Below are 12,742 nucleotides of genomic sequence, written 5' to 3'. Positions count from 1 at the left end.
CTCACTTTGTGTACAGTAGATGATATATTATAACCAGTTCTGTGTACAGTGAACAACTCTAAGCCTGTAATTTGGGATGTGGAAGATTATGAGTTCAAGGCCAGCCTAGGTTACAAAGTTTACAAAACTCTAATGGCTGGGGACATAGGTTAGTGGTATAATGCCTACCGAGCACATTCAGGACCTTACTTAGGTTTAATTCCTAGCACTGCAAAAACCAAAAACAAACAACAACAACAACAACAACAAAAACCCTTGAGAATATGCTCTAAGGAACAATAAGAAAGACAAATGAATACAGATTCTGGTAAATCTAAAATAGAAGAAAAAAATCCTGACATTAATGTTAACGGTAACCACACAATATCACTAGTTCTTTTCCCATAATGTCTAATAATAAATTGTCAATGAATAGTAAAATAGAATAAGTAAAATAATATATGGTATATATCAAACTGCAGAAGTAGAAAAGAAATATGTGTTATAATTAACAAATTATAGCATCAAATTTCAAAACTGGTCCAGAGAGAAATCAGTGTCACAATGGGTAGATTGGATCTAGGACTCCGTGTTAAAGAGCAGAGAGCATACATAACTTCAATGAATCCAATCCAGAGCTCAGCTTTTTTTATTTTTAAGTTTTTCATGACAGGGTTTCTCTGCAGCTTTGGAGCCTATCCTGGAGCTAGCTTTTGTAGACCAGGTTGGCCTGGAACTCACAGAGATCTGCCTGCCTCTGCCACCCGAGTGTTTGGATTAAAGCCGTGCGCCACCTCTGCCTGGCCAAACCTCAAGTTTTAAAAGGCAAAAAGAAAAGTGCTATGTCTCTTCAGGGTTTTATTTTTAAATTTTAAATAAAAGCACAAACTTACTGTAATCCCTCCCCTCCAATTTTCAAGACAATCTTTGCCACAAAACAAAAATACTTATGTAGCCCTTACCTTACATCTAAAATAAGACTAGCTTCTCGCCTACTCATTTTCGGCTCAAATCCTCCTTTATAGTAAGATGAAAGGCTCTGCACAGGAAAGAAAGGGCAAAAAATAATTAGTTCCATGCACGGGATAGCACGACCTCAATCCCCTCACAGCGATACAGTAGGAGCAATGCATTTTATTAGAAATCAACGTGAAATTGCAGGGAAGGCACTACACAACGATCCTTTTATCAAACTCTAACCAAGATGAGTGTAAAAAACATTAACCATGTTTTCAACTTTACAATGCGTTCGTTCATTTTTCTCCACTAAGATAACTGAAGGACAGAGATCAGCACAATGTCAACGCTTTCCCCCAGCACTGAAGTGCTTTTCTCATTGGGTATCCTTGACCAAGTCACCTAAGGCAGGGATCTGTTTGCCTTTATCCCGGCTGGCAGAGAAAGGACCTGTAATGTTAACAGACAGGAAAGTCAAGAGAGGCTGGGAAACTGCGTGAAATGGCCATGGTGGCTATGGAGTGTGAGCTAGGAAGCTCGGAATCTTACAAAGCAATGGGAACTGATTGTGAAAGGCCGGGTTAGTGATGCAAAGAGGTTTCTATTCTAAGTGGAGTGAGAAAATTTGGCTTTGTTATGGAAGGATTAGTTTGAGTTTGAAGAGTAGACAAAAAAGAGGGCAGAAGAGACCAATTAAAGAACGGGACTATAAACTACCAAGGCAGGAGCTGGGGATGTGGAAACAATCACATTTTTCATGTATTTTGAGAGCAATCGTTTGCTTGCTGGACTAATACTGGATATGACAAAAAGAGGAGTTACAAATGACGCAGAAGACAAGTTTCACGCTGTCCTGAATCCTCCTTAGGACCACTGAGCAGCGGAGCAGCCTGGACCTGAAAGACTGGTTGAGGTGCTAAGTGCCGCAGTTCTCCAAGGTCAGGTCTTGGGTGCCCCTACACTGACTTCCCAGGTGACATTAATCTCATAGGCCTCTTCTAACCAAATGAACCTTGGTAGCCATGAGGCCAGGTTTGTTAAGACTGTGCTACAACCTAACTGGCTTGGAAGGATGCCGAGTCACAGACTGTTCCCTACACTTGCAGCTTGCCAATTTTTGCCCAAGTTTGCTTTTCAGAGAACCTACACCATGTAAACGGCTTTAAGATTTTTGGTCTAGAACTGCCAAACTGCTGATTAATGGCTAAAAGGAGGAGCAGTTATCAGTTGTGGGAAATACATATGATGAGGATGGTTTTCAATGTAGTAAATTTGAAGCGTCTATCAAATTTCTAGGTGGAAAAGCAGTTCAATCTAGAGAAAGTCTTTGAGAATCCTCAGTGGGGATGTTGCTTAGTGAAGCCAGACTGAGCAAGACTGCCTAAGGAGAGCAAGTACAGACTGAGCCCGAGTCTGCAACAGGCCTGAAACTGTTGAGGGATTAGTAAAGAGCTCTCCAAGACCGCGCTGACACAGGAAGAAAGCTGCAAGTGAAAGCGAGGAAGTGAAAAATGGTTTCAAATGTTTCTGGTGGGTAAAAGAAAATGTGATATGAGAATTGACCCCAGAAATTAGCAAAGAGAAGGTCAAAGGAGAGGAAGGAGTGAAAGTTCCAGCCCAGCCATCCTGGGCTAAATAGAGAGACCAAGAAACAGAAGCAAGTGAAACAAACTGAATCCACCAGGTATGGTGCTGCACAGCTGAGATCAAAGCACTTGGAAGGAGGAGACAGGAAAAGCACACACATCCACAAATCACAGCTCCCTCGGGCTACACAACAACATCCTGCCTCAAAGGGAGAAAAACAAGAAATCAAAAAGGAGAGAGCAAGAAATCAGGAGACAGTGAGGAAAAGCAATTATTTTTCAGGAGCTCTAAAGGAACGGTGTATGAACTCCGCCTTTAGAGAGAAACATGGCATATATGATTAAGCTAATACACAGTTGTAGGCAGAAGTCACATTTTCATACAGAGCAAAGAAGTAACTATAGTCACTGACTATAGTACAGGGATTGCTTCCAGAACCGAATGTATTGAGATTCTTAGGTGGACAAGTCTGTTATATAAAATGGCAATGTAGTATCTGCAAACAAGCTGCCTTCATCCTCCCACAGAGCCCAAATCACCTGTAGACCACTAAAACAATGGAAATGTTATGCAAATAAAGAGTGGCTATACTGGATTTAAGGAATGATGGCAAGAAACAGAGTGTAGTGCTGGCTGAGTACAGACGCAGTCCTCTCTCTGGTGGTGATCTTCATTAAGCACACAGGTTAAGGACCGTCTTTTACCAGACATGGATGCACTAACCTCACAGGGCCGTGAGGAGGAACATGCCCTGTTCCAAGTGTCATGTCAGGTCTAACCCACTACAGAAACAGAACACACAGAGACTGTTACAGCAGACGGGAGTAACTTCGAGCCAGAGTTGGAGAAAAATGGGTACTTAATAGAGGAAGGCCAGATGGTCTTACAGGCTCTCCTAGTAGACCAACATCTTTCCTAGAGGCAAACCTTATCCCAAAATGAAAGATGGTTATTTGAGTTGATTATGGCAGTCATTTCTACAGCAGTTTGTTCTGATTTTGGTCTTAATTCAAGCTTAAGGCTGATAAAGTTTTTCTTTACAAAAAGAGGTATTTCTATAAGTCTTCATCTACCTTAGGAAGTTCTAAGACTTTAAATCAGCATTAGATAATTTGATGTCCCCCAAACTGTCACTCCCTCTATAGTCACAAGTCACTAACCTTAAAAGCATCTATGCTACTCTAACTTTTCACTATGTGGGAATGTGACCGCAGAAAAGTCTCCTTCAGCATCTATAAGACCTTCATGCCTTGCAACAGTCTTTACTACAAATAAGTGAACCATCACACCTCTCTAACAGAACATTGTTTTGCACACAGAAACGTAACACATGATCAACACACAGAAAAGCAGGCGAGAGGAAATGGAAGCTTGTATTGTTCAGCTAAAATACACGTGCATTTCTCCAGAGAAAAACCTTGCCTTGATATGTTGTAATCCATTCTCTGAAAATGCTATAATTCAAAGGAAATATCCAGATCCATAAATATGATTGTGGTGGTTTGAAAGAAAATGGCTCCCACAGGAAGTGGCACTATGAGGAGGTGTGGTCTTGCTGGAGGAAGTGTCATGGAGCAGGCAGGCTTTGAGGTCTCATACATGCTCAAGTCACACCCAGTGAGACAGACCACTTCCTGTTGTCATACCCAGTGAGACAGACTACTTCCTGTTGTCACACCCAGTGAGACAGACCACTTCCTGTTGCCTGCAAGATGTAGGACTCTCAGCTCCTTCTCCAGCACCACGTCTGCCTGCATGCTGCCGTGTCCCGCCATGATGACAATGGACTGAACCCCTCAACTGTAAGCGAGTCACCACAATTACATATTTTCCTTCTAAGAGCTGCCGTTTGCCATGGTATGTATCTCTTCACAGCAACAGAAACACTACGACAATGATATTACAAGTAATAATTATGTCATTGAGAATGGAGAGATGATACTGTCTACTGAAAACATCCTGGAATCTACAAATTATTAGTTTGTACTATCCTATCCAGAAGCACAGACAAGCAACAACAGGGATGACATTCATTTCTTTCTAAAATTAGTAATAAACTATGATGTCATCTTATCATAGGAGGGCAAAAATAAATCAAATCAAACAAATCTTCAGTACCTATTTTAGTCGGTAACATGAACAGTCCTCCAGAAAACCAGGTAAGAATGGTTATCATTCACAGTGTTAGGTGAGGAAATGAACTTCATAGAAGCGATTAATAATGACCCACCTGAGTTAGAGAGCCACAGAAGGATGACTTCAAGTAAAAGACAAATTTACAAACAGAAAATTAAAAGCCTTGAAGAAGATAAATGATTCGGGACTCTTTCAATCCTAAATTAGAAGCAATTAGGCATTTGTTGAACCAATTAGTATTCATTTATACATTTTAAATAGCAAACAAAGGGGTACTAGTTCAAAATAATAGACTGGATTATAAAGGTTTTTTTGTCTCTCAAAGAGCCTTAGAAGTGAGAAAGTAAATATTTTAATAAGAGAAAGCCATAACAGATATGAAATTAAGAAATAAGTAGTTAGCCAAAACGTTTAAACAAATACTGATATCTAAAACTATGAAAGACAGAATATACAAAAGAATCATTACAGCAACTCCAAATATCAGGAAAAACAAAACAAAAATAAAAACACTAGGAAAGAATAAAGTCTCCCCAGGAAACCAAGAAGAAAACATTCAGCAAAGAGGGGCCCTCTCTATAATCTTCTAAATCAGAACCCAAGGGTCAAAGCCTGGGTTTTTCCCCCTGACTAAGAAAACAACTGCATTACCATGAAGAAGAAATAAAAATGAGTTCTTAGAAAGGACAATTTTCCCTCATAGCACACACCCCCCAAAAATGGCTAAGAGTTAAGAACACATCTGTTCTTGCAGAGGACCTATATCAGGTAGCTCACACCTGCCCGTAAATCTAGTCCTAGGGGACCCAATAAGCATTCCTTAGGTTCCTGTACTCATATGTGGACAAACCCACACACATACACATAATTAAAAATAAAATCAATCTTCAAACATTTCCCTTGTCAAAAATTCAGAAGAACTGTTTTAAAGAATGGCCATAGCTAACCACCAGCCTGGTGAATCTGCAAAACAAACTGAGGAAGAATTGCAGATGGTAGAAGAAAGTCAGGAGCAAAAGTGAGATGGAATAGCTAGACACTACAGGACAGATGCAGATGCCCAGCATCTTTCTAATACGAAATTCTAGAAAGAGAGACTCAACAGAGGGAGGAAATAATCCAAGAAGAACATAGAACTACGAAAGAATAAAAGAGAATCTTCTAGGAAGTTACAGTTCATTAAGAATCCTTGTGAAATAGTAAGATTCAATAATTAAAGAAAATAAACAAACTAATTGAAACTCCAAATCAATGAAAGGAAACTATAGAACAGGTTGCCCGGGTGTAAAAATCAGGTTACCAGTAGAAACTCTGGCCGTGACCATCTGGGACAAGGAAGGGAAGGTAATGAAGCTGAGTCCCAGCAGGGCATCTGCCTCTGTTATGCTGGGATCATTAGATTTCAAGCAGCAAGGAGTTAATAACTGACGATAATTGTGAGGGCAACACAATTAGCACAAACAGTGAAGACATTCACCGTCCACACAGATGAACACTCCGGTCAGTATCCCAATAATAAGTTTTAAATATGACTAAGAAGAATGGGACTTAAGAACAGACAGAAAACTAGAATACAGAACAATAAACCGAAAGCCCATGGACCTGGTGGACACTGACCCGCGATTGAGACAGTTAGTGGGAAACAACTACACTTCCTATTCTTTTAGTAACCCAATTTGGTTTAAAAATCAATACTTATCGAATCCTATAACACTGCATTTATGAAGTGTGGCAGCCGGGACTCAGTGTGAAGAGAAGCTATGCACACACTTCATGTTTCAGTTTCTCTGGAGTGGCGAATATGTAACACGTTATTCCTGAAGATGACGACGATGAAGATATTCTAAACTGTTACAAACTATAATCACATTCTGTATAAAAAAGAAAAAGATTTTTCAAAAGCTGTCACAAGGAAAATGGTGGCACATCAAGCACTTCCCTCTCCTTGCGAAGTCTTGCAGCATGCCCCTTACCAGCCAGCCTGCCCTGCGGCAAGCCTCTACTGAGCAGCGCAGTGGCAATATCCTCAATGCCCTTTTTTCTTCTTTGCAACATTAAGTAATCCAGTGCTCCATAAACTTAAAGGTTTTTCTCTCTTTATGTGTCCATATGTTTACAGACGATCACGACAGCACAGGCAAGACAATTCCTAAATCTGTCTCCGGTTACAAGCGACACACATGGAAAGACACAGACAACACCCAGCACTCCATGAAGCCTGTCACAATTCCCATCGCGCTCACTCGCTTTCCCTCTCAACGACCGCAGAGCTTTTGCTCTGGCTCACTCTGGCCTACACTCTGAGGAGTTGGCAGGACAAACGATAACCTAAAAACACATGCCACAGTGTCCTTTCCCCTGTTCAAAATCTTCCAAACTCAAAAAAAAAACCAAAAAACCCAAAAACCCTGAGAGGTGCTGTCATGGTCAATGGCCCTAAGAGACCTGGGCCCGAGCTGGTTTCTCTTCAGATGTCACTGGGATTAGATTACTCTGCTGCTCTGCTTACTCCACCTTGGGGCCTCTAGGTGTCCCTACCGCCCAGAACACTCTTCTTTCTGATGCTCATATGGCCCATGTCCGCATCTCCTAAAAGGCTTTATGGCCTAGATAATACGAAGGTCCTTCTCTTCCAGCATTCTTGTTTCCTACCCTGGTAGGCATTGGTTAATGATACTTGATAATTTTAGAAATGACACACCTTCATGTTTTAAATGTTTGGTCTATGAGTATATTCCACTGCCTACAATATCTGTCATGAAGCAGGCACACAGTGAATACTAACTGAGGAAGAGCTGAATATTTACCCATCAATATGTTAGTCAAATTGAACATAAATGGGAAACAGAAAACACACCTATACTCTGTAATCAGACATACATTTATAGATTTTAGAAACTCTTTTACTCTTTTGAACATGGGCTGAATTACTTGTCATAATGTCATCCTTTGGAAGGGCTGTCATTAACTAAGCCCCACAGGCCTGTAATGGTTTTTGCTAAAACAAGTCACTCACTCTCAACATCTACAGACCAAGATGATCTTGTCCAGATCTGCTTCTGTTTTCCAAAAGTCACTGCTTACAGTACAGCAACTTGGTGAGTCTTCATTGTATATTCTTCTGCGATTGCAAACTACAATTCATATTGAAGCTTTTTTAAAAGTTATTTAGTTTGATCATCAATTTTTTTCTGTGCATTGTTGTTGTGTCTATGTGAGGGTGTTGGAACCCCTGGAACTGGAGCCACAAACAGTTGTGAGTTGCCATGTGGGTCCTGGGAATTGAACCCAAGTCCTCTGGAAGAACAGCCAGTGCTCTTAACTGCTGAGCCAACTCTCCAGCTCCCAACACACACTGTAGCTTTTTAATACCTATCTTCCTTCATTCTGCATTTCTCTTAAGTTTATAAGAATATCTAGAATTCTACTAAAATGAACGTGTAGGGTTTTTTGTTTTTGTTTTTTACTTTTTACCTTTGAGGGCCCATTACCTAGCTCCCAAATAAATACACGGAGGTTTATTCTTACTTATAAATGTCCGGCCTTAGCTTGTCTTATTTCTAGCCAGCTTTTCAAAACTTAAGAACATTTAAATTATCCCATCTACCTTTTACCTCTGGGATTTTACCTTTCTCTATTTTATATATTTTTCTTTACTTCTTACTCTATGTCTGGCTATGTGGCTGGCCTCACACCCTCTTTCCCTTCGCCTCCCTTCTTTTCTCGCTCCTCTTCTCTCTCATCCTTATTTATTTCTTCTGCCTGGCAGCCTACCTATTCCTTTCCTATCTAGTTATTGGCCTGAAGTTCAGCGAGACCAATCAGGTGTTTTAGGCAGGCAAAATAACATAGCTTCACAGAGTTAAACAAAAGCAACACAAAAGAAAGCAACACATCTTTGCATCATTAAACAAATGTTCCACAGCATAAGTGAATGTAACATATCTATTAAAATATTTCACAACTTATATATAGCCTTATAGGATTTCATGGTTGTAGGGGCCTTTAGGGGGCGGGTTTTGCCTCAGGCGATTGTGGACTGTTAAATCTAGCGCGCGGAGGCTGTGCGCTCCCTTTTTTCTTTCCTGCCTCCTGGGCCACGTGGGAACCTAGGTTCTGTAAGTTTACCATTAAAGTTGTAAATATTCCTTTATATCTGCATTGCAATTATTTTATGCCGATACACATGGTGGAGTTTTCAGTGTTGTGTTTGAGACAGTCAGGTGCAGTGATACAGGGGACTAGGTTCAAATTTCAAGCTGAGATACATGAGCTGAGCATAAGCTTTACTAGGGCAGAAGCTTTGTCTGCTTTACTCAATTGGTGTTCTAATCTCCTGGCACATAGATTGGTAAATGGACGCACTCACTAAATGTTTATTGAGTAAATAATGTTAGTTAGAAGGGAAAAATAAGACAGGTGTGCTGTCACATGCCTGTAATCTCAATACTTGCTATAAGAAGCTGGAGGACCAAGAGAGTTCAAAGTCCAAAACAGTAAGATGCTGTCTCAAAAAACAAAAGCCCAAAGAGGCTAGGTGTGGTGGTGCATGTCTATAGCCAGCCACCTGGGAGATGGGAGCAAGAGGAGCAAAGAGTTCAGACCAGCCCAGGATACACAAGGTCCTGCTTCAAAACAACAGAACAGACCCCAAGTCACCTAGTGGTCAGTCCAATACCAGCTGGAGTATAAGAGTCGTCAAAACCGGAAATAAAAGTCCACGCATAAAAATCATTTGACTAAGCAACTGAAACTAAATCCATAGACTAGACAGACTCACAAATACTGTGAGGAAGTGAACTTCTACTCCCCACCACAGCCCCCCAACTTCTAGGCGGGAAGCCTAAGACATGCTCTGAGTTGTTTTCAAGTACGAAGAGCAAACACCCAAGCACGTTCTAATTACAGCCCCAGTTAACTTACCGGTGACGAAATCTTCCGTGCTGTTTCGGTGATTACTTGTTGTAGAGGCTTCCAGATTTGAAATGTATAGCGACCTAAACAGGAAATGGAATACATACTAATATATTTCTCATAATCAATGCCAATCATTACTTTTAAGGTGTTTATCATGCATCATTTATTGATACGAATGCTATTTCAAACTTTATCAGAAAGAATTACTATTTTTCAAACTTCTGATTTACTAAGTAGACACACAGACTTTGACTTTAATATTATCATAGCCAATACATGTCCCAAGTTCTAGTTCATGATAATAAAATTAGAAATTTTCAGTGTTTATAGGCATAAACACTTTTTTTTACTTATACAATCTTACAGAATACAATAACATCTTAATACTCTTTTCATAATAAACTGACTAGAAGAAGACATGGCTGATAATACTCATGATACCAAATGATTAATTATATTATATTGCCATTTATGATGGTAATCACACTAAAATATATAGAAAACAAACACTTTTTTCCCCCTCCGAGACAGGGTTTCTCTGTAGCTTTGGAGCCTGTCCTGGAACTAGCTCTTGTAGACCAGGCTGGCCTCGAACTCACAGAGATCCACTTGCCTCTGTCTCCTAAGTGCAGGGATTAAATGCGTGCACTACCACTTCCCGGTTGTTGAAAATAAACACTTCTTTAAGACACAAGATAAGAAGTGCATTGAGCAGAGTAACCGGCAGAGTAAGAAACAACACGTGAAGCTATTTCTTAAAGATTTAGCTATCTGTTTTTCTCACTTGGGGTCTTTAGTTTCTCTAAATTCTTATTTTTATTTATTTTTTTTTTTTTGGTGATCATTTAGAAATTGTCAGAATCCAGTGACTTCTCATCAATAAAACTTAGTATCACTCCTATCTCCAAGATACCTGAAAAGAGTTTGGAAATTATCTTCAAGTTGATATTTTACAGACTGTAATTACTATTGAAGTCTAAAGAGTTAAAATAATGATTCAAATGTACATTTCTACAATCTCAAGTATCATATTGGAGTAAATGTCTCTAAATTGATCACTAAAATGTGAATTTGATTAGGCATTGTATACCCAAATAGAAAACATGTACTTATATTATGCTTAGAGATAGTGCAAAGAGCCTGTGACAGGAAATGATAGATGTTAAAACAAAATTGCTAAACTGGTCTTTTCCAGGGATTGCCTATAAATTGTCTAAAGATGCATAACTTGAGAATATGAGTTTCTGTTCTAAAACTATGAGTTTTTGAAGAGGGACTAAAATCTTGTTTTAATTTCCCTTTCTTAAGCATCCTAATATTCCCTTGCATTGACTCTGAAGCAAAGCAGATCCTAAAGTCATCCTGAGGGTTTCGCACAAGAGTGGCATCAGCAGGCACACTTTCTACTCATGCCCCTTTCAGAAGGCTTTGCTAGAAAACTGTGTAAGACACCACAAACCTAATCTCAGTGGAAAAGCTCACATCTCAACGATCCATACATAGAACACCACTTTCAAATCACCTCAAAATTCTTCAAAACCACAACCAGGCACAGCAACCAAAGTCCTGCCTTAGTGAAACGAAACAAGTGACAAAAACAGATAAAGGCTTCGGGATGTGATGTCTGGAGATCCATTTAAACAGAAACTAGATCCAGCTGCAACAGATTTCCGGAAGTATGGCAACTACAGCTTCCCTAAGTTTTTACTCAGTTTTATTTGGCTCTGGGCAAGTTTTGCTATACTAATTTGTAACATGAATTTTTTTCTATATAAAATATGCACACAAATTTGCCATTGTCTGAGAAAAAAGCAGATAAGATACATTTTTTTCTAAATTAAAATGAAAAGCTCACAGTTTAATTTAGTAATTATGCCTATTCTAAAATTGGTTTATGTTTATGACAACTGTCAGGATTTCTTTAAAAACATTATCTTTGTCTCATGAAAGCTCAGAAGTAGTTAACCATAGTTATGAAATTGATACAAAGCCCTGCTGGCAAAAAGATCGAAGGGTGTGAATCATAGGTCTTGTTGATTTTAAGATCTGACTGTTTTAAATGAGAACTGTGTAAAATTAAATAATGTATAGAACCCAATAAAACTGTCATTGTCTTATTAGAATTTCACTCTATGACACCACAACAGAATGTAACTTTATCAAAAGAAAAATGCAATTAATATAATCAAACAGAATTTAGAAACAAAAATTTAAATAACATAGTGTAATGGTTAATTTTAATTGTCAACTTGACATAGTCTAAATCACCTGGGAATAGTTTCAATACAGGACCATCTTAGAGCAGGTTAGCCTATAGGCATGTCTGTAGGAAAATGACTTCAATATGTTAACGAATGTGGGAAGACTGCCCACTAGGGGAGGCACCATTCCCTTGGCAGAGGATCCTGAACTGAGGAAGAGTGGAGAAAGACTGTTGAGGACAGGCGTGCATGCGGGAATTCTCTTTCTGTTCTGACTATGGATATGACTAGCTGACTTAAGACCCTGGCATCTTGATGTCCCTGCTATGGGAATGGAACAGTACTGTGAGCTAAAACAAAAGCTCCATTCCCTGAGTTGTTCACCACGGTACTCTAGCAAAGCAACGGGAAACAAAACTAATACAAGGAAACATTCTCAGATTAACATTTAGTTAGAGAATAGGTATAAAATTTAAAGTTGTAAATTAATGACTGAATAAGTAAGTTTAATATTTAAAATTACTTTTTCTAGTAAGATAACTGTGGCAGTGGATTAAATTATCCTGAGTTTATAAACAAACTATGTCAATATGCTATAAGATAATGAAGTAGTCAAGGAATAGCTATGTTCATCAGAAGAAAAGGAAGGTGACAAAGACAAGATCTGAGTAAATTGAAAATGTGGGGGTAACAGGAGAGGGATGAAGGGGAGGGAAGGGAGTAGAGAAAAATGTATAGCTCAGTAAAAACAATAAAACAGAACGTGATAGGAAAAAAAAAGATTACCTATATATAACTATAAATTCCCAGTGTTACTAGTTTTAAGTTAACTTTTTTTCATAGATTTTGTAGATTTTTAACCATATCCAGTAAACATACACTTTGAGATAAAAAAAATGTAAAACAGAAAAACTGCTGTGGGAAAATGGTCTTTTATCCTGTCATTTGTATTATTTTTAGTTAAA

At 39.0% G+C, this 12,742-nt stretch overlaps 1 protein-coding gene across 1 annotated transcript in view; it reads right to left on the bottom strand.

Moving 5' to 3' along the window:
* The window catches only part of Dnajc15 (DnaJ heat shock protein family (Hsp40) member C15), a 45,485-nt gene that overhangs the window by 19,601 nt on the left and 13,142 nt on the right, over positions 1–12,742 (bottom strand). The window contains exons 3-4 of the mRNA XM_005370879.1: positions 9,583–9,656; positions 942–1,018 (exon numbers count right to left, since the gene is read on the bottom strand). Coding sequence (XP_005370936.1) covers positions 942–1,018; positions 9,583–9,656 — 151 coding nt within the window. The remainder of the gene's footprint in view (positions 1–941; positions 1,019–9,582; positions 9,657–12,742) is intronic.

This window comes from Microtus ochrogaster, unplaced genomic scaffold (genome assembly GCF_000317375.1).
Source record: "Microtus ochrogaster isolate Prairie Vole_2 unplaced genomic scaffold, MicOch1.0 UNK88, whole genome shotgun sequence".
NCBI lineage: Eukaryota > Metazoa > Chordata > Mammalia > Rodentia > Cricetidae > Microtus > Microtus ochrogaster.
This window is presented reverse-complemented; position numbering and strand designations above follow the sequence as displayed.